Here is a 23436-nt window from a genome sequence, read left to right as displayed (position 1 = left end):
AAATTTATGTATATACATTTTTTGCTTCTGTACTTTCCAGTGCCACAAAGTCAATCAGTTCTTCAGTGGGAATTACTGCAAAAGAATATCAAACAAAATGTGCCCCTCCTTTCCTAAGACCAGGCGCATATCTCTTCATTTGACTGTTGACCTAACACGCAGTTGGATCAGATCCAAACAGGCTCTACTCTACACCATCACTGTTCACAGCGGCCAATCAATTTTATGCACACATATATGGAACTCCTATATCTATATAAAGTCCCCACAGAGAGATACTTGGAAAAGATGAAATATTGTAAACAGCAATTTACTTAACCAAAGAAACATGTGTTAAGTATCCAATCTTTGTTTTCCAAGCATATTCTAGAGCATGTAAATCCTATCAAGGTCTAAAATAGCACTAGAACTATTTCCTTATTTTGAAACAGCAAGTGCTTTTGAGTTATGCTTCTTATGTAAGTAAACTACTACTGAAGTGACGTTTTATTTAAATCATATGCATTAAGAACCTGGATGGAAGTTACTTAGTGTAACTTCTCATCATTCTACTCACCCTGGGTAGAAAGTAACATCAGACCAGACAACATCCCAGCATCTCCCTGACCTAACAATCTATTCCTTTTTTTTCGAAACAGATTTGACAGAGTACACATAGATCCAGTATTCGGCTATATCATACACAGTGTTCTATTCAGAATTGATTAGAACATAAGAAGACCCCTGCTGGAACAGACCAATGGTGTATCTAGTCAAGTATTCTATTTCACTCAGTGGCCATCCAGTTGCTCCTGATAAACAACAAATAATGTCTCCTAGTCTGGTATTCAGAAATTTGCTGCTTTTGAATATGGAGATTCCTTTTGCCACAATAACTTTTAGCTATTAATGGAACTATCCTCCATGAATTATTTTCTAGTCAACAGGGTAAGGAAAAATAAATGTATGGGAAGGATCCAGACTAAACTTTTTGCTAAAAGAAGAGGTATGGTAATTTCCACCAATACCCTTGCTGTGTTCCAGACCTTAAATTTCACTAACGGAAGCACCTTGTGTGAGCAGAAAATTTAATCTGGATCCAGTCTTATGAGCCTGACACTCTAATTTCAGGTCGACAAAATGTTTGCAGTAGGATCCACAATTGAATCACTGTGAACAATGTATCGTGATCCCAGTTTGAATCAAGCCCTAAGGCACTATTTGAGGTTGAAAAAATGGTGCAGGTGAAAGGGATTTTAAAAGATAATGCTTCTCTCCTCTGTTACACTCCTGATCAAACTTTGGGCTCCTGTGGCTGATACCAGTTTAAAAATACATTGGGTTTTTTTAAATCCCCTTCTCCTGCACCATTTTTCCAACCACAAATGTCCTCTTAGAGCTGCTATTTGTTCTGTTCAGGAAACAGGCCAGTTGCTGGTATATTATGTTTTCCACAATTGGACAAACATGTGCTCACACAGATTATTTGGAGAGGAAAAAACCCAAAATATGTGTGTTTGTAAGGGGGGGGATGGCTAAGTCTCCCCATGCTTTGCTCTGAACTGGGGCTTCCTGCAGCCAGTATTCATTAATAAGATTTCTTAGATGAATCATATTTATGTTCACAACAGCCCTACGAGATAGGGAAATAATGACTTACCCAAAGCTACCATGTAAGTTTCCTAGTTCAGATTATAAGATTACAAAATGCAGAGAGGTTCCCAGCCTGGCTCTCCCAAATGCACAGGCCCTGAAACACCACCCATAGCATGAAAGGGATAGAAGAGAGGGTCTGTGTCTCATCAGTTCCCTTCTTGCTCAGCTTGGAGAGGACAGCCATTGGCATCCTCCTAAGCCCTTTTGAAGATCATGCTACAAGTGGTCCAAGGAACCTTGCAGAGCTCCACTTCTCATGAGCAGAGCTGCTCTCACAAGCGGCAGGAAGCTGACTGGCATGCCAGTGTCTCTGGGCTCCCCACCCCTCCCAATACTCCATCAGGAGATGCCACTGATCAGATACTGAATGTGGCTTTAATCATGTGACACGTGTTGCTATGTATACCTCCTGCAGAATTATAATCTGAAAGTATTCATCAGACTTTTAAAAAATCTAGGTGACAGTGACTTTTTATAGGGACAATATTTGGACAAATATGAGAAATAAGAACTTACCTGTGCCAGAAGTAGCCAATATCAAAGAAAAGAAAAGGAGGCCGCCACAAGAAGCTTTACATTTCAGTAAAAAGTTCCATATTCTGTCAGCAAAGCATTGGTGTACTCCAGAAGTTATCATCCTAGAAAGCACACACAGACAAATTATTTTAAAGAAATGGTCAGAATAAAGATCAACACTGGAAATATTATGAAATGGCTTTAAAGTAATTTCATAAGTTGTTAGACTTTCACATGGTCCAGCAAGAAAGTCTCTCAAAAGAATCAGAGATACACCCATAATCAGCTATTTCATGTGGTTTGTGGGTTTACATCATTGCCCCAAGGACTGGGATTCTGACCACACAACAGCCCACTGTTCTCGACTCACTAATTTGGCAGACAAAATCACAAAGATCTGGTCTGATTAGATGCTGGTATGGATGCACGTTTGACGATGTACCTTTGGCATCACGTACAATTTATATAAATAGCTTTCACCTTGCAAAGCCCAAGGATGTGGACAAGATCTGTGGAGAGATGACATCTACCCCTTGTGTTCTTGACCCTTGCCCTTCCTGGCTGATAAAAACTTCCAGAAGAACGCTGGCTGAGTGGATAAGTGGAGTGGTAAACACTTTCCTGAGGGCAGTGGTTGTCTTGGGGAAGGTGCTAAAGGGGGTTTATCAGCTATAGGGGCTCTTGGAAGAGACTGATTTTCTTGATCCATTTCAATGTGGGGTCATGCTGGAATTGAGAACAGACACTGTTTTGGTCACCTTGGTTGATGACAAAGAACTAGACAAAGAACACAGAGAAATGTGACCCCTCTGAGAGATCTACGACAGAACACTATGTCTAGGCTGCTTATGGGGCTAGCTGTCAGGAGAATGTATTCCCGATATTACAGCAATTACATCAATCCACTCCCAAGTCTAATTCAAGGTGCTGGTTCTGACTTTTAAAGTCCTACATAGTTTAGGGACCTGTTACCTGAAGGATAATCTTCTATATATTCCTGCCTGATAACTCAGATAATAGAGAGATGCATTCTGGACTATCTTATCAATCAAAAAAGTTTGTTTGGTGGGTATACAAGAGCGAGACTTTTCAGTAGCAGCCTCTTGATTATGGAACAACTTCTCCTTCTTCGCCTGTCCCCCTCAATTTCAATTGTCAGGAGGCAGTGTAAACACAGCACTATCTAACACATGAATTCAAGGTGTTCCTCTTTGTTCTAGCAGGTGATCTGATCCTGTGATATAGTTTTGCCATCCAATGCTGTTTTTCCACATTATGCTTTTTCTTTTAATATAACATGAAATTTATAAAACTTTCTGGTTCTTAATCTAAATCCTTCTATCTTCTTCTTATGTAAATTATACGATTGAAGTGGCTCTGATAGCCCTGCTTCTCTGCACAGGGATTTCATTTAGTCATCTAGGCTGACAACTATCTCCTCCCTTCCTAAAACATACATTCCTTACATCATCAGAAATGCATGGCTGGATATAGACCAGTCTCTTTTAGGTTGTGGGATACCAAGTGCCTGTTGGATCCAAGATTTTTGGATACCAAGATAGCCTGCTGGATACCAAGTGCCTGCCCTGCTTTGTCTTTGTATCGGTGATCCATCTACCCTCACCTATCACTACAGCAAACTCTGCTGTGCCAGAGGCTTCCCAGTGCCTCTCTGTGTCTGCATTCCATAGAGTTAGTGAAGAAAGACTATTCAGGCAGTTAAAACTGACAACTTAGACCAGGGGTAGGGAACCTGCGGCTCTCCAGATGTTCAGGAACTACAATTCCCATCAGCCCCTACCAGCATGGCCAATTGCCCATGCTGACAGAGGCTGATGGGAATTGTAGTTCCTGAACATCTGGAGAGCCGCAGGTTCCCTACCCCTGACTTAGACCATGCATGAACATCTGACTATGATTAAATTACATGTAAACTACTGAAGTAACCATGCAAGAAGACCCTGACTCACAGGAAGAACTAGGAGGGCCAGAGGGGGCAGACGATCCAGGCACCATTTGCCTGGATCAGATGGGGGTGCATTTCCCTCCCCCCTGCCCCCTCTCCTCACGTGCCCAGCCTGCTGCCAAACTCCCCCGCCACTGCTGCCTCGCTGCCCCTGCAAACCTCCTCCCACAACACACCTTTTCCTCCTTCCAGCGGTGCTGGCCAGCAGCACACTGGGGGCAGAAGTTTTCCTGGCCTTTCCCCTGCACTAGTGTGTTGCCAGCTGGTGCCACTGGGAGGAGAAAAAGGTTTGTGGGGGGTTGCAATGGTTGTGGTGGAGGTGGAGGAGTGTAATGGTGGCAGAAGGTGGGAGGAGTGCAGTAGTGATGGGACAGCAGGAGTTCAGAGGGGGCATGGGGCGGAACTTCGGTGGTAGGGGGGCCGGGTGCCATTTTGAGGTGGTTCTGCCACTGCCCTCACTCACAATATTTAAAATATTTCCACTATGTTTCAGACCTGAAGATATTTTTCTGCAGTCCATTCACTGTAATAGTCCATTTTAAATATTTAAAATATTTCCATTATGTTTCAGAAAATAATGGATCAGACCCAAAAGCCATTTGAGTCCGGTCTTCTACTTTCATCAGTGGCTACCCTGATACTTTCAGTAAGCTTATATGCAAGCTTAACGATAATGGCTCTTCTCTGCTGGTTGTCTACAGTTTCAATATTCAGATAAATATGTTCCCCAAACATAAAAGGTAAACATAGTCCCCTGTGCAAATACTGTCTTTACTGACCCACAGGTGATGTCACGTCACAATGTTTACTAGGCTAACCATGTTTACAGAGTGGTTTGCCACTGCCTTCCCCAGTCATCTACACTTTACTCCCAGAAGCTAGGTACTCATGTTATCGACCTCAGAAAAATGAAAGGCTGAGTCAACCTTGAACTAGCTACATGAACCCCATTTACATTAGGATCAAACTCAGGTTGTGAGCAGAGCTTTTCATTGCAGTACTGCAGTTTACCACTCTGTGCCATAGTGGCCAAACATAACAGTTCTTGTATTTTTAATATCAAGTGGAATAAACACACTGTAAATAATATGATTTTATATGAAGTATAGCCTTTGGGGGGGGGAGGGTACATGTTATAGACTCATCACGTCAGATCTTGGAGCTAAGCTGGGACAGTACTTCAGTGTGAGATTACCAAGGAAGACTCTGTAGAAGAAGGCAATGACAAAGCACTCTGCTTCTTACTTGACTTGACCTTGCTGAGGTCAACACAAATAAGCTGCAACTTGACAACACTTTACACGCACAGAGAACCTTAGAGTAATATTTAAATCAATGCTGTTGATATGACTTCTCTTTGATCAAATCAGCAATTGTAATAATAGCAATATATTGTTATTGATATTATTAATATCAAAACAGCAAATATCAAAACATCTAAGCCTATAAATGGAATGAAAAGAACAAGGAGTATCGTCAAAGTCAATATCTGCTCTTCCCATTATTGCCTGTGGTTATTAGAATATAAATCTCTTCCATCAGCTGCTTTCATAATTCCGTTGGCTTACAAAAATAGTAAAGCATTTTTTATTATTAAACCTTGGCATGAGATGGCAGAGTAATGGAGAAGGTGTGTATACTGGAAAGTCTTATGTCACTGAGAAAACTAGAGTTTTACTATCCACCGATTTAACAGTAAAAGAAGTAACTTTCTTTTAAAAACACTATCCTTAATAGCTGGTGGACATTTTCCCAAGGTGTATTAAGAAGTAAAAACACCTCAAAATGAAGTCAAAAACAATATTGCAACATGGTTTTATTGAAAGTTCTTATGCAACATTGGCACAGGATCAATAAATACATTTACATCATAGAGTCTGCCTCCATATTAGCCTTGCTCTCAAGAACTGACTTAATTCTTCCACTCAGTTATTACAGAGAATCCAGAAGACATTGCAGCCAAACGGCCACATTCGATTCCCTGCTGCCCTCTTGTATTTTAAAGCCCGGTTTGTGAATGAAAATCGTAACATCATACTGTCTATTGTGGACAGTATGATTTGGCCAGTAGGAGGACTGGTTCTGGGTTTCAAGCAGCAGCAAGGCTGATAAATCCCAGGCTTTTTGCATTGTTCGCCCACCATTTCCTGGTGGCGCTGCAATAATATGTTAAGCCATGTGCTTTCCTCATAACTTTTCAACAACTGGAACTGGGGGTGGGGGGAGTTTTCTTTTAAAAATTCTCAATTTTTTCCCCACAAAAATACAGCAATAAAAAGGAAAACAATTTTTTATCTCCATCTCCTTTCTTGACAGTAAAAAAAATAAATAATTTGAAAATGTTCATGTGTGCAAAATATATGCCCTCCATTGCTGAGTGGCTGTGTCAGTCTTGCAAGAGCCATGCACCATGTTAGGGTCGCCAGTCTTCAGGTAGAGACATGTGATCTCTCAAAATTTTGCATTCTCCAGATCTCCAGGTTGCAGAGATCAATTCCCCTGAAGGACATGGTTGGGTGGAGTCTATAGCATTATAGGTCACTCCTTTCCTCAGACCCCTCCCCCCATGCTCTACCCCCAAAATGTCCAGATATTTTCCAACCCAGAGCCAGCAGCGCTAACAATGACAGAGATAGGCCTGGAGCTCCATGTGGTACTTTCTCATTGCATTTATCCATCAGAACTGACCCTGTGGAGTGGGGAGCAGAACAGCTACATGAATCAAGCCCACTTCATGGTTCTATGAATATGTTTCAGGAGCAAACTGTCAGGTGTCTTCCAAACTATTATTGAAATAGGACTCACTTGCTGTTAGAGCCCTCTTCTAGCCATCTCATCTCTCCTGTCTCGATAGCCTTACTCTATCCTGTGTTTTCTTACTTCTCCTTAATACTCTCCTGAATCCATCAGCAATTTTGAAGACCATTTTTAAAGATAACTTTCATTTCTAGGCTTCAGCAAATGTACTAATAAATAATAAAGACAAAAGAAACAGCTGGACTTGAATTCAGAAAATAAACATTGAAAAGGCTGAAAGTTGGCAGGAGAAAACCAGTTTAGGAACAATTAATTAAACAATTCATTAAAGGCAGTAACTTTAAACCTCCTTCAAACAAGGAAACCTTCACTGACTGAAGGTCACAGTTCTGAACATACCTCATTGGATACAAAACTTATTGACCCAAATGGAACTTACTTCTAAGCAAACATATATAAAATTTCACTGTAGAGCTGTAATCCCAGATTAGCAATGCATAGCCCATTTTTGCAGTGGGCATGGCCATTGTGAGCTGTATCAAGTGTCATGTAGGATTAAATCTATAGATCCACTTTCAGACCACTGAAAAAATGGAGTATCTCAGAACACAAACACCAGTGACAGACCTTTTACTTGTCCTACAAACTGGGTGACAGTTGTCTCACCTTGGGAAACAACCCTGTTCTCCTCTTAGAGCAAATTTATAGCCCATTGTCCAGAACCAGTTGCAACTCCAGAAACCCCTCCTGGGGCAGGCAGAAGGGAACCTAGATATCTCTCAGAATTACAGCTGCTCTCCAGGTAACAGAGATCAGTTCCCCAGGAGAAAACAATTGCTTTAGAAACTGGACTCTGTGACATTATACCTCACTGACAGCATTCCCTTCCTCCAACCTTCCACCCTCAAATTTCCAGGAATTTCCCAAACCAGAGTGGGCAACCCTAGCCTCACCAGAGCACCTGCCTCTCCAACGAAGTTTAGCACCTTTAATTCATTCTCACTTCAGATGTTTGCCATTAAAACCAATGAAAACAACTAGCAGACTTACTGAATGGACTCATGAACATCAGAGAGCTCATGATAATCCCAGATATTTACCATTGAAGTCATGCTGTACAGACTGAGCTCACCATGGTTTTATGTCATTCCTTTCCAGGGTTGTGACATTACCCTCCCTATCCCACTTACTCTTTCTTGTTCTATTGTTTACTTGTTCTATAATTATGAATCTGCCCACTAGGATTTTCTCCCATCTATACTGATCTGTACATTTGACGTGTGCCCTAACAAGAAAGTCTGCATTACCGATACATAAAAAGGAAGGAACTGATGATGTAAGTGAAATTCACTATAAATAATGCAGTCCCAAACCACAAAAAGTACATTAGGAATGGCATAGAATACAACTGTGTCTAGAAGATTGGTATTTCTAGATATGAAATTAAATCAATCTGATAGACATAAACTCAAGAGACCATAATTCAGCCAATGTTCAACTTTTTAAAGTCCCATTAATTCAGCATGTTATTTAAATTTATTCTTCATTCCCCCATTAAAATCGACTGCACTAGAATCCTTAAAATACAGATATAAACCAGAAACACTGCCAAAGAAATGAAGAAGAAGGAACACAAGTTTACAAAATTTGCCCAGCGTGTTCAATGTAATCTTGCCGCACATGACCCGTTTTAGGATCCAAATTATACTGATGTAAGATTTAATGAAAACTTACTTTCAAGTAAGCATGCTTAGGTTGCAACCCACGCAGTTATCTTTGATTAACTGCATAGACTTGACTCCAAGTAAATGTATACTGTGCTAAGGAAAATCAATGGTTGAAACTCTGTATGCTTTTATTTCCCAGTTTGTCTTTCATTATCCTGGTGAGGCACATTGGGAATCTCAGTTTTTAAAAATCTTCTCTGCATGCAACCTTTTCTTATTGGTATATATGTATTCCATAAAAATATTTCATAAGTAATTTCCCAAAATATGTGGGGTTCAATTCAGCCACTATTAAGTACTTTAATATACTATTGTTTTTCATGGGAGAGTGAGGCACACTGACTCCCTGAAATAGCTAACTTTCTGTGTATCATAATCATGCCATGTTCCCTCATAAGCATAAGCATAAGCATAAGCATAAGCATAAGCATAAGCATTTTATTGTCATTGTGCACGCACAACGAAATTTACAGCAGCATTCCTCGATGCACACAATTTCAGACTCATACAATTTCAGACTCATGCAATTTCAGACTCATACATCATCATCCTCCACCCATCCCTACATAGCCCCAAATACATCAATATGAAGCAGCGGAGTTTAGCATAGCCACAGCTCTAGAGTAGAAGCTGTCTCTAAGCCTCTTTGTCCTAGTTCTGAGGGCCCTGTATCGTCTGCCAGATGGTAGCAGTTTAAAAAGAGAGTGTGCTGGATGAGACGGGTCCCTTAGAATATTTTGGGCTTTATTTAGACTTCGGGCATTATAGATTTCTTCCAAGGAGGGGAGAGGGCAGCCGATAATCCTTTGTGCAGTATTGATCACCCTTTGGAGCGCCTTCCTATTCGCCACTGTGCAACTGGAGAACCATACACAGATGCAGTAGGTTAGGACACTCTCTATAGCACAGCGGTAAAAGGACACCAGAAGTTTTCCATCTAGTTGTTGCTTCCTTAAAAGTCTCAGAAAGTACAGTCTTTGCTGGGCTTTCTTAACCACCGCGGTAGTCTGTACTCCCCAGGTCAAATCCTCTTTAATCATGAGAACAAGGGAAATGTTGTGCTACAACATTAAAGTGAAAAATTCTTTCACCTTATCCTTTAACTTATTGAAAAACCTGTCCAACCAGCCATGCAATCAATATTTATTTCTGCGGTACTACTATCAACCTAAACATAATTTATTCAGTTTGGGTAATGAATTGTCTTCTCCAGCTATTTACTGAACAAACATCATAGGTTCTTCTGCTGTTGTGCATCTATGCATCACACATATTCCACATAAATCAGTCTGAACATTCTAAAGAAAGAGTTGGATGAAAGGATTTTAAAAGATATACCCTACTATTAAGCAACCACACATTTCTGTTGGTAGATTCATAGATGCCTGTACTTTTGCTTACATCTTCAACATAATCTTTTTTAGTAATTTGATAATGTTTTAAAGAATTAGAAAACAATTGAAAAAAGCGATTATGGCTGTAATTGTATACATACAAGGGGACTAATCCTAACACACACAGTGGAATGTACTCTTGAATACCAGACACAGAACTGGTTATAAGTTCCCTTGATTTCAATTCAAATAATTAAGCCTGTCCTTACTTTTCCCCATGGAAATCAATGAACCGTACTTTTTACCAGATCCAATTGTTACCAGATTGTAAGATTTTTTAAAAAATCAGTCAGTCTAGTCAAGGTTAAAGACATACGCAGTACAATCCCATGCATGTTTACTCAGCAGTAAACCCCTTCTCACAAAATGCAATGGGACATTTCCTAATAAGTGTGTTTAAGATAGCTGTCTGGACTTGTTTTAACTCTCTTTCATGTAACTGACATTAATGCAACCTCAAAGCATTTGCATTGTGTCTTGCACATTATGACATATAGGTTCAAAGTGACCTATCAAAGTCAATAAACACAACACAAAAATACTTATCCAGAATCATTGTGGTTCAGTTACCAAAGTACTCTTTTGTTTACACAATCAAGGTGCTTAAACAACAGTAAATCTCCCATTCTTCCAAAGTATACTAATGGAGTTGTTGTTCTCTGATAATCTATAGACTGCAAGGAAAACCAAAAAAACACAAATCAGCAGCAGCCTAGTGCCATTTATTGGGACTAACTGCAACAACACAAAGCAGGACCCAAGATTTCAAGTTTCAAACCTCTAGCCTGAACTTGGATCCCAAGAAAAATCTTACTTCTTACTTTTACATAAGTGCATTAAAAGAGACCACACTACTGATGATCATCTATGTCATTCTATTTGATGCTTTATTAATGTGCTCGAATTAATGTGTTCTCCAGAATTAAGAACAGTGATTAGTTTCACCTGTCTACATTCCTGGAAACCTGGGTAACTCCACTCTTATGCCATTCTTCAAACAGTTTCAACCTCTCTTTAACCACCAAAGTAACTAACTCGGTAAGAGATCTGTACAGTCTCCTTCACAGGATGTCCACTCTTTCTTTCTTTCTTTCTTTCTTTCTTTCTTTCTTTCTTTCTTTCTTTCTTTCTTTCTTTCTTTCTTTCTTTCCCTAAACTTCATAGCATTTTTCATCAGGGAACGCCATTACTTCGGTGCTTTCAACTCTGCCAACAGAGCGGTCCCTCACACCTGTTGGCCACTCCGTTTCCACAGCAGACCCGTCTTTTCCAGCAAGCTGTGGAAGGGATGGAGGAGTCAGTCTGTCATCCCGCAAGTTTTTATTGAGGCCAAACTGTCCATTTCTCATTCCTTCCTCTCGCTCCATCTGGCTGACGGAAAAAGTGAGTCTGGTTTCTCGGACCGGCCCTTCCCGAGGGGAGATGGACGCTCCAGACGCCTGGGCTAAGGAAGGCTTAGCATCTTCCTCGCCCAAGCAAGCCTGCGAATTCGGGGGGCGGCGAGGGCTGTCCCGACTGCAATTCATTCTCCGTTATTTATACACCCCAAGCAAAGCTTTCAAAAACCGGGCTGCTCCCCTCCCAGACGGCAACCCGAATGAGCAACTTTGTCGAGAGGTGCTCTGGCTCTTGAGCCTCGCTCGCTGCCCCGCGGACGTTTGGCAAAGCTGGATGAAGGCAAAGCAAAGTGCTCTGGCGCCAGGGTCGGCTGGAGGGTCGTTGGTAGCCCTGCGTCTCTCCAAACGCGCTACCAACGACCCTCCAGCCGAGGTTTTGTCGGGTCATTTCTGCCCACCGACCCTGGTGCCAAGCAGTTCCGCCCCCTCCCCGGAGATCCCTCAGTCCCTTTCCAGTCCAAGGCAGAAGCCCCCACCTGGTCTCCCCGCAGAGGCTTCAGCAGCAACTTCGCCGCGCGGCGCTGGAGGCAGCTGGTCCCGGGAAAGTGCAAGCAGGCAGGCGCCGCAGACCTGCTCCTTCCACAGCCGCCGAAACAGTAGCGGCGGCAGGGGAGGGTGAGGGGCGGGGCCTAGGCAGAGCCAGTCCTGGCGCCATCGGCGGTGGAGGGGTTGTGGGGGCGCAGCAGAGACGCTTTGGAGGGGATGGCAGCTGCCTCCTCCGCTGTGATTGATTCCCCCCACCACCACCACCAAGTATGCAACTCCTAGCAGACTACATCAGCCTCTATGCTATATTGTTGGCCCACCAGGGCAATCCGTTGGCCATTCTGTGTGGCAGGAACTAAATGGTCTGATCCAGCAGGGGTCTTCTTATGCCAGGCCATTCCCACCTCCACCACACACTGTTTCTACTTATCACACAGCCTCACATCAAGAATTCTGCCGAATTCCAAAGCTTACCATCCCTATTTTGTAGTATTTTGGCTAATCCTAATATTTTGCCCTGACTTGGATGGCCCAGACTAACTAAACTTGTCAGATCTCAGAAGCTAAGCGAGGGTGTGTTTGCAAGGGAGATCTTCAAGGGTTACGGCACAGAGACTGGCAAGGGCCAATCACCTCTGAACATCTCTTGCCTTGAAACTCCTATGACGTTGCCATGAGTCAGCCATGACAATTCCAGTAAATAAATAGACAAGCATTATATCAGTGCTGCTGTTGTTGTTTTTGAATATGCCTGCCCTTCTTCCGCACAATTTCCAATTGTAGTCTAGTTAATATCACTTCTGTCATTACTTTCTCTGGATTTGACAATTAAGAGTTTGTAGAAATAATGGACAGGAGAGCAAATGAAAAAATACGTTAACTATAGGGGACGTTAACTACCATCTTTGGTAGTTCCTTTTGCCTTACTATCAGGGGCATACCTAGGCAAACTGGCACCCGGGGACAAAACCTGAGTTTGGCGCCCCCCCCCCACCCGGCGTATGGGTGGCCACCCTCCCCCACCATGACCAAACAATTATTTTTTGCACCAGCTCACAAATCACCTCCCACTCCCATCAAAACATACATGGCTCTCTACCCACCAACTCTTTTCCTAATTTCCTAATCACAACAACCCTATGAGGTAGGTTGTTAGCCTGAGAAACAACTCCAAGGCAGTGCAAGTGGGTATTAAGCATGTAAATCTCTCACAAATCACCCCCAGCAAAACATTTACCAAACAAATGTCAGCATCATCTCTCACAAAACACCTCCAGTGGAATCCACCCCCAAACAGCATCACTTTCAATGGTGTTTAAACTAGGGAACTCAGATTCTTCTTTTTAAATCTACCCAGCAAGGGAGAATCTGGGGTCCCCGGTTAGCACTAAAGTAGAGAGTGATGCTATTTAATGGATTCTCCCCCACCCTGAAACAGCATCACTTTTGAAGGTTGGAGATTCAGATGAAACAAATAGCAGATTCGGCTGGATCTGGGCAAATTTGGGCACATTCAGACAAAAATTGTCCGATTATGTCCTGCCCCAAAATCAACAAATGTGAATGCAAGGTATTTGGGTTGGGGGGGGGGTATTTTTGGTGTTTTTTTCAGCCTGCAGGGAGCGCATTTTTAAAGCTAGTGGCACCATGATTTCAGCGCATCATCCAGAGACTGCCCTGATGATACCACCTGAGTTTGGCGATGTTTGGTTCAGGGGCAGCAAAGTTATGGATGCCCAAATGGAATGCCCCCATCCCCATTGTTTTCAATGGGAGCTAACAGGAGATGGGGGCTACCCATTTGAGGGACCATAACTTTGGTCCCCCTGAACATAACTTCACCAAACTTGGGTGGCATCATAAGAATAGTTAGCATATGATACCCTGAAATTTTGGTGTCACTAGCTTTAAAAATACATCCCTTCCAGGCACCCCAAGAAATTTGCCCAAGATTCTTTGTTGGGGGGGTGTTGCTCCATTGTAGCTAATGAGGAATTTCTGAGGCAGACTGCACATTTTTGAAGATAGAGGCACCAGACTTTCAAGGTGGCTCCAAGAGGCCTTGAGTAATAGCATCCAATCTTGGTGAGCTTTGCTTCTGGGTGTGGGGGGGTGAGTTTAGAGAGTTCTGAGAGAACTCAGTCCTCAGGCTTTCATGTGCAGGAGCGGGGAAACAAAATAAGCATTTTGGGGGCCCATAAAATTGAACCCCCAGAAGCAAAGGTCTCCAAACCTGGATGCTATTACCAGGAGGCCCTCTTGGAGCCACCCTGAAAGTCTGGTGCCTCTATCTTCAAAAATGTGCAGCCTGCCTACACACTCAGAAATTCCCCATTGGCTACAATGGAGCAAAGTCACTGCAAAACAAAGAATCTTGGGCAAATTTCTTGGGGTGCCTGGAAGGGGTGTATGTTTAAAGCTAGTGACACCAAATTTTCAGGGTATCATCTGTTAACTATTCTTATGATGCCACCCAAGTTTGGTGAAGTTATGTTCAGGGGGACCAAAGTTATGGTCCCTCAAATGGGTAGCCACCATCTCCTGTTAGCTCCCATTGAAAACAATGGGGATGGGGCACCCCATTTGGGGGTCCATAACTTTGCTGTCCCTGAACCAAACATCACCAAATTTGGGTGGTATCATCAGGACAGTCTCTGGATGGTACCCTGAAAATTTGGTGCCACTAGCCTTAAAATTGCGCCCCCTGCAGCCCGAAACGTGAAAAACACTAAAAAAATTAAAAAAACACAAATGATCCTGAAATGTTGGCGCCCCCCCCACGTGACCAAATGGGGGGCGCCCGGGGACATAGGGTACCCCCTGTCCCTAGGCAGGAACGCTACTGCTTACTATCAACTCCATTGCAAAGACACTGCAGCAGCAGCAGCCCAAGGCAGCCAGCCTGGCAGTCCTGCCTGCAAGAGAGCCTGCTTACCTTGCAGCAGAACAACACCTGGTGAGCTGTGGCCTGCACCTGTGCCCGGATGGCTGGGGACCCAAGATGACAGCAGCAATGGAGCAGACATCTTAGCAATACAACCTGAACCTGCTTCCCATAGTCTATTATATCTCCCTAGTAGTAGTTAGCTAGTCTTGTTAAGATAGCTGTAAGTTTGGGTTAATTAAGTCCTCAGAAAGATGTTTAATATTATATTATTAGGCTGACATAGGAATGTTCTACTGTAAGAGGGGAGGGGAGGGTTAAATAAGAGGCTAGCAGTAGTTATGATTCTTTCCGTTGGTGCCATAGTTTGGCTCATCGGATAATGGCCATGTAGCCACTGATTTTGTGTTAACCTAGCTGAGCATTAGTGAGGACAAGAGTCAGTGACGTAGGTATAGATTTTTTATGGGGTGGGTTTGGAAGGCGGGGCCACAGGGGCGGGACTACGCCTCCACAAGCCCTGCCCCAGCCTCAGTGCTTACAAAAGCAGCTCTCCGAGGCCGGGGATGGCAGACTCCCCTGCCCCCCGCCCCGCCTGGGCTCCCAGCAGGCAACCGGCAGTCCCTTCTGCTCTCCCCTCCGGGCAGAGGCATAGGTAGGGAAAATGGAGCTTGGTGCAAAATCTGAGTTTTGCGCCCCCCCATGGGCGGCTGCTGTGATACTGGAATCCACCCTCAAACAGAATCACTTTTGATGGTGTTTAAACTAGGGAGCCCAGATTCTCCTTTTAAATCTACCTTAAAGGGAGAATCTGGGGTCCCCAGTTAGAACAACATTGAAAGTGTGGATTCTCCCCCACCCTGAAACAGCATCACTTTCAATGTTTAAACTGAGGGCCTCAGATTCTCCCTTTAAATCCATGCCGAAGAGGGGGGATTTAAAAGGAGAATCCTGGGAAATTTGGGGGATGCCTGCTATCAGGGGTGCAGTTATTAAGCTAGCAGCACCAAACTTTTAAGGTATCTTTAGGAGACTCTCCTGATGATACCACCCAGGTTTGGTGATGTTTGGTTCTAGGGGTCCAAAGTTATGGACCTCAAAGGTGTAGCCTCCATCTTCTATTAGCTCCCATTGGAAACAATGGGCTTTGGGGGTGCCCCTTTTGGGAGTCCATAACTTTGGACCCCCTGAACCAAACCTCACCTAACTTGTGTGATATCAACAGGAATGTCTCCCAAAAAATCTCTGAAGTTTTGGTGCTGCTAGCCTAAAAGCTGCGCCCCCTACAGGCCAAAACTGAAAAAACACTAAAAAACAAAAAAAACAAATGGGGGCAGAGCTTCGGACATGCAATGGGGGGGTGAACCTGGGAACACCCCCTTACCTACATCCTTGATGAGAGTCCTGGGTAGAGACTGGCCACTATGGGGGCCAATAAGGGGTCAGGGATCCCAGTTCTTATGGGGCGGGGAAGGTATGCTGATAGGATGAGCTGAATGAGAGAAGGGCGTTGAGACAATATATGATTTGTCCCCATTCTGGCCTCATTCCTATTCCCAGATCTGAGGGTTGTGGGCAAGTGGTTTTCCCTGCTTCATAATTGGTGCTGGTGAATGCCAGGTCCATCAACAATAAATTCAGGGTCCTTGGGGATTACCTCAAAGACCAACAGGTGGACATCATGGAAACCTGGGTTAAAGAGGCAAGACAGTTGCTCTGAGTGCGCTCCCCCTCCCCCTAGGTTTCACGTGCCTTCACCAATACCAAACACAGAGCCAGTGGGGATGTGGCAGTCTTCATCCATGATTCTATTCCCTTTAGGGCGATTCCTACATTGTGTATCTCCAGGATACAATGTGTTGGTCTGATGTGGGGTGCCTTGGAGAGGCTGGCTGTTCGTCTGGTGTACCAGTTGCCTAGCGCACCAGCAGGCAACATGTCCCAGCTGCTGGAGGCCATCTCAGAGTGCTCTCTATTAAAATGAATACTTCCAACCAGCACTGACTTTCTTAATGTGTAGCTCCACTACTGACAGTTTATTCAAAGCATGTAAGTCTGCTGGATCACCACCTATTAATTGCATCCTTCACACAAGGTAGACAGCCTGCCTGGCATCTGCTAGAGAACATGCTTTCCTGTAGTAGCTTCCCACTTTATGGAAGGTGCTTCCAGGGGAGGTAACCAAGATACTGTCTTTTAGGAGCTGAACTCTTGTAATTCTCTCTATGCTGATCTTCCCTTATTCCTGATTCGGCGTGTAAAACTGGTTCACAGCATGGCGGCACGGCTCCTGTCTGGCATTTCGCTTTGGGAGCATATCACCGCGGTCCTCCATGAGTTTCACTGGCTGCCAGTGGAGTTCCGAATCAGGTTCAAGGTGTTGGTTTTAACCTTTGAGACCACTAGTGGGCTTGGAACAATGGTGGGATTCAGCAGGTTCGCAATACTTCAGCAGAACTGGTTGTTAAAATGGTGCTTGTAAACAACCAGTTGTTAAATTATTTGAATTCCACCACCAGAACTGGCTGTTAAACAATTTGAATCGCACCACTGGCTGGGACCCTCTTATCTTAGGAACTGACTCCCCCCGAATTGCCCCACATGTTCCTTCCGATCAGTGGAGGCAAATCTACTGGTGACCCCTGCCCCCCCCCCATGGTGTGACTGGCCTTGACTAGGACCAGGGCTTTTACGGGTCTGGACCCAGCCTGGTGGGACGCTCTACCTACTTCCAACAGGGCCCTGCGGGACTTGAAAAAGTTCCCTAGGCCCAGTAAAACAGAGCAGTTCCACCAGGCATTTGGTTGAGGCCATCACACCAATTGGTCTCCTACATAACATCAATGAGCCTCTCCTCAGGAAAGGGGGGAGGAGGAAAGTTGTGAGGAATGCCGCCGGCTATAGGGTTTTAGTGGACTGTATTTTAATGTATTCTGTTTTAATGCATTGAATGTATTTTAATGTATTTTATTGTAATGTATTTATTTTAATCTGTATTTTAATGTATCTTATTAATGTATTTTATTTTGATCTATTGAATGAAAGCTGCTCTTCTCATTCTCATATGGGGGAGAATGGCATATAAGTTTAACAACACAACAACAACAACAACAATAATAATTTTAACTGTCCAGTGTCTACCTTTCTTGTCATGCATATACATGTATTTAGCAAGTTTGTTCATATGGAGGCAGTGAGACAGTGTTTTCCACAGTGTTGCAATGTGCACCCAGTGCTCTCTATTTAAATGAATACTTCCAACCAGCACTGACTTTCTTAATATGTAGCTCCACTACTAACAGTTTATTCAAAGCACCTAAGTCTGCTGGATCACCACCTGCTAGTTGTATCTCTCACACAAGATAGCCAGCCTGCCTGAAATCTGCTAGAGACCATGCTTTTCTGTAGTAGCTTCCCACTTTATGGAAGGGGCTTCCTGGGGAGGTAACTAAGATACTGTCTTTAGGAGGCACTGCAAGGCCATTCTATTAACTATGGCTTTTAATGGGATGTAGGTTAACAGCAATTTTATTAAATTTTGTATGTTTTTAAATTGGAGTTGGAATCCACCTTGAGCCCATAATCTTCATACCTGTGGGAAATTAGCATTTGTCCCTCTGTTTTTAATTCTTTCTTTTATTTACTTCATTTGTACCCTCCATTTCTCTCCAATAGGGACCCAAAGTGGTTTACATTATTCTTCTCTCTTCTATCTTCACAACAACACTGTGAGGTAGGTTAGGGTGAAAATATGTTGACTGTTCCAAGTTCACCCAGCAAGCTTTTGTACCAGAGTGGGAATTTGAACTCAGGTCTCCCAGATCACAGCCCATCCAACACTATAACCATCATCAGTATATATAAAAGAGTAAGCCTAGCTGGTGGAGATGGCTCACTTCCAGACAATCGCCACACACCACTCACTTCCAACTAAGCCAAATGTGATGATTATTCAGTGGTCAGAGGCAGCGCCACTTTGTTGTGGGATCTGCATGTCCTGGAGCATGTACAGAGTGTCTTTCCCAGTTTACTTAGTACTGAACTGGGGAGGAGATGCGCCCCATCTCTCTTGGGGGGGGGGGCTGAAAAAGAACCCAGGCCAGGTGAAAGCACTGCTCCCTCCCTCCACCTCTTTGGTCTCAGGAGATGCCTTTCACAACCCCCCAGCAAAGCCCAGAGACCAAGGCCACTTCTGCACGGCCACGCTGGGGGGTGCGTTGGTGTATACGATGCCGACACACACACCCCGGGACCGTTCGCACGAACAGTCCTGGTAAAGACAGGGAAGATGGCGCTGCGCTGTCGCCCAATCGACTTACCTTCCCTGCGACTTTCCGGCGCGTCACCGAGTCTATGAGACATGCCCCCCTGTCCTGCGCGACCACTCCGGAGCCACGGGGGCGTGTCCCCAGGCCTCGGCAACATGCCAGAAGGTTGCAGGGAAGGTAAGTCAATCAGAAAAGGGGGGGATGGCGCCTTCCAGTCGCTGTTTCCAGAAAACCTCGCTCGGGGAGCAAGGTTTGGAAACAGCTGCTTTGCGCCGCTGGGGGGGGAGCGAGGGTGGCGCGGCTGCGATGCAGCTGCGCCCCCCATGTGAACAGCTCCCTAGGGACGGCGTATTTGCAGTCCCTAGAGCGCTGTAAAAGACCCGTGCGGAAAGGGCCCAACAGAAGAGGGCAGCCTGGCAGAGAAAAGTTGCTGCTGGCCCCTGAGCAACCCAGGTTGTCAATCACCACAAATGATTCACTTCCTGCCAATTGACACATTTGGCTTGGCTGGAAGTGTGTTGTGTGTCACGATTGTCTGTGAGTCGTTTCCACAAGCTAGACTTACTCTTTTATATATACTGATGATTCTACAAAGCATGCTGGTTATAAAGAGTCATTCTTTTGCAGAACTTCAAATGTTGTTGTTTCTCATTTTGAAAAATTACATAGTTCATAGAGTAACTTTGTTATATTTTCTTAGGAAGTGTTCCTGATACCCTGAAGCATTTGTACTAATACTAAAGAAAATAAAATCTTTACACAAGTGACATAATTTTAGCCTAACCAAGAAGAAAGTTTTCAGATGTTTGTTTTGGCATTTATGAAGACTACAATTCAAAATGCTCTTCAAAGGCGTCAGTTTTGTTCAAAAATTAAATTGGTTCCAAAGCTCACTCATTAACTACATTTTAATATTACATCACTTTGATCATGTTTTCAATTTAGCATGTAGATCCTGTAAAACCATACAGACCCTCAAACTACAACACTTCAGATGTTACAGTGGACCATGTTTTCTTTAAACCACAGTTTGTACTACAGGATCTGGACAGACTTAAAGTGCAAAGTCTGGGTGAATGATTATAGTATCCAACTATATTGATCCTACCAGAGTGCTATCCTAAGCAGAATTGTCCTTTCTAAAGTCCTGTAACAGTGCTATCCTAAGAAGAGTTATATCATTCTAAGTCCACTGAAGTCCACCTGGGAGGATATCCTGCCAATGTTTATGTCTTTATCGTTAGATGGACAGAACAGGTGACACCACAGCAATCTGTCATTTGTAAATTTAGACATCACAACAAATTAGTACAATTAGTGGTTGAAATTAGTACAATTTGGTTAATATACAATTTACAAACCTTAGTTTGATATTCCAGTTTGGTAACAACCAACAAAACGTAATGTGAACGACCAACAAAACGTAATGTAACAACCAACAAAACGTAATGTTTTGTTGGATCTTTAAGTTTTATATTGTATTTTATTGTATTTATATACAGAGCTTTAAAATTGTTCTTATTATAGTTTTCAGCATGGTATAGTGAATTGTATTTTCCAGCCTGGTGTAATGGTTAAGAGCAATGGACTCTATTCTGAAGAACTGGGTTTGATTCCTCACCTTTTAAGAGAGTGGTAGGTTCTTATTTGATTTGTTTCCCCACTCCTACACATAAAGCCTGCTGGGTGACCTTGGACTAGTCACAGTTCTCTCAGAACCCTTTCAGCCCCACATATCCCACATAGTGTCTCTTGGGGGAAGAGGAAAAGAAGAAGTTTATAAACCACTTTGAGACTCCTGACAGGAGAGAAAGAAGAGGTATAAATCCAAACTTCTCTTCTTCTTTCTTAATTGTTGTTAGCCTCTCTGATCCCTACTTTGAGGTGGGAGGGCAGGATAGAAATTGAAATAAATAAATATTCTGGATTTCTGCATTCATAAAAGTATAATGCATAGAAAATGGTTTATTTCTGTATCTAAATGAAGCACAAAAACAAGCTGAATTAAAACTTCTCCACAATTTAAAATATTTACCTTCACATCTGATAGAGCATTATCCATCAAGATTAAACAGATATGATAGATACAGGGAAGAAAATGCAGCTATTTCCATCCATACTGACAAGACTTTAATGCAGTCATTACCAGAAGAATTTTAAGAATCTGCTCATACATCCCCACTAGAATCTGAATGGGGAGTAATTTAATGAGTACTGTTCACCATACAGACTCAGTGAAAGTCAACTGGTTTTCTAACAGTTGTTCTTTGAGCAAGCACCATGGTGTGTACTATGAGGATGAATAAACTAGAACAATGGTGATCAGGTTGTTGGGCAGGTGAACAAGATGTTCAAAGAAGGGTCAACAGCACTATAACTTGTTATGTCTCTATACCAAGTATAGACTCCTAACTCTATGCATTCACACAAGCCAGATCTAGCATGACATAACTTTCTAAAAAGTATTGAAGGGAATACATAAAGAAATTAAATTAAAATATTTCTAGACTGACTTATTTGGAGAAAGAGGAGTCTGGGGCAAATAATTCTTCATGTGGGCATTTAAGAACACTCAGCTGAAATTACTGCTCACTTAGATAGCTCCTGCTGTTCTACAGTGAGTCAGCTCAGAAGCAGCAAACCAGATTCCCACTTTTCTGATTAATGTGCTTAATTGTGTGTGTGTGTGTGTGTGTGTATTTGTGTGTCCAAAGTGCTGTCAAGTCACAGCCGACTTATGGCAAACCAGCAGGGTTTTTAAGGCAAGAAACATTCGGAGGCTGTTGGCCATTACCTGCCTCTGTCCTTGGTATTCCTTGGTGGTCTCCCATCCAATTTCTAGGTTGAACTGACCCTGCTTAGCTTCTGAGATCTGATGATATCAGACTAGCCTGGGCCAGCCAGGTCAGGCTGCCAAGCAAATAAGATACCACAGTATGATATGATATTTATATACCGCCCTCCCCCGGAGGGCTCAGGGCGGTGCACAACAGCAAAATAATACATAATAATACGCAATAACATAATAATACAAAACCATAAGGCTAGTACCCATATTCAATAGCCTCCCAGCCCAACAATTCAGACAATAATGTAATCAGGTTAACAAGTCATAACAAGTAAATCAACATATAATAACACCAACATTAAATATAACATTTCATAACAGTAGCAATATAATAATCACAGAATTACAATAACCTAACATTTCACATAGCATAGCCACTCTACCTAGACTAATACCCTTACAATGAGCCTCCTGGGATCTGACATTGAAAACAAAGTTGCCTAAATCTACCAAAGGCTTCTAGTTAAAGATTTCCTCTGCCCTTCTCCATACAGACAAATATACAAATCATATGTCCACAGAGATGATTTGCATTAGCATTAATAGATTAGTTCTTATGGTGCAGGAATGGGATTCCATTCCACGCCTCAAATGCTTATCCTGTGGTTCCACAAAGGAGTTCAAGCCAGTGTACATCTTGTCCACAGAATCTAGTTATTTAAAAAATGTATATGCTGCTATTCTGGAGACCCGCTTGAAGCAGCTCATGGGGTAAAAACAATCAACACATAAAACCAACAGCATAAAGTTGATGTGATATTCAATGTAATTTACAGAGGTTAGAAAATGTGCCGTATGGAAAATAGCAGGAAGAGCTATAGGTCTTATTTTGCCCCTGTTAAGTTCATTGGCCATTCAGATGGGTAAGGGAGGGCACAGACTGCCAGTGGGTGGCCGGGTGGATGGGTAGATGTGTGAGAGTGAAGAATAGGAGAGGGATAAGGGACTGTCAGAGGGAAGTGAAGATAAAAAGCAAAAAGTAGGGAAGGAAAATGGAAATTAGACCTTCACTTTCTCTAGGAGTTCTCATGGGTCCCCAACTTGCAATCTATAAAATAAACAAAACAGTGAAAACTGCCTAACATTTCATAGACCTTAACTATGAATCTATTCCCTTTATAAAAGGCTTTCCTGTATAATAAAATGCAGCAATAAAGGTGAGGGGGTAACAGCAACTGGCTTTCTGACTAATATAGTGGTAAAACAATAATGATGTATGACAATAAAGATAAGAGTCTAACAGAAAATATTCCATGCTTTTCGGGACAAAAGCTGAAGTCTAGTCATTCCTTTTGGCAACAGTAGACAAGAAATTATTTAGAACTGGGTGGAGTCCTGTGAAACAGCTGGAACTAAACCAAATATAGTTTGTCATTGCTTGTAGATTTTTCAAACCACTTTTTTCAGGATAAGTTGTCTGTAAGCTTGACATATATTGATACAAGTTTAGAACCACCAGCATTTTTCATCTAAATTCTAGCGGCTGTATGCATGAAGCCCCTACCCAAACATATACAATGCATAGTTTGTTAAAATGTTGGGGTGGGTAAACAGTAGA

The 23436-nt window shown here is 42.9% G+C and overlaps 1 protein-coding gene across 1 annotated transcript in view; it reads right to left on the bottom strand.

Annotated features, from left to right (window-relative positions):
• Positions 1 to 11680, bottom strand: part of ADGRG2 (adhesion G protein-coupled receptor G2) — a 66269-nt gene extending 54589 nt beyond the window's left edge. Inside the window, exons 1-2 of the mRNA XM_048494091.1 lie at positions 10941 to 11680; positions 2152 to 2273 (exon numbers count right to left, since the gene is read on the bottom strand). Coding sequence (XP_048350048.1) covers positions 2152 to 2272 — 121 coding nt within the window. The 5' untranslated portion in view covers position 2273; positions 10941 to 11680. The remainder of the gene's footprint in view (positions 1 to 2151; positions 2274 to 10940) is intronic.
• Between the last annotated feature and the right edge of the window lie 11756 nt (positions 11681 to 23436).

Source organism: Sphaerodactylus townsendi, linkage group LG04, assembly GCF_021028975.2.
Source record: "Sphaerodactylus townsendi isolate TG3544 linkage group LG04, MPM_Stown_v2.3, whole genome shotgun sequence".
NCBI classification, from domain to species: Eukaryota; Metazoa; Chordata; class Lepidosauria; order Squamata; family Sphaerodactylidae; genus Sphaerodactylus; species Sphaerodactylus townsendi.
The sequence above is the reverse complement of the archived record's forward strand: the minus strand, read 5'-3'. Positions and strand labels throughout refer to the sequence as shown.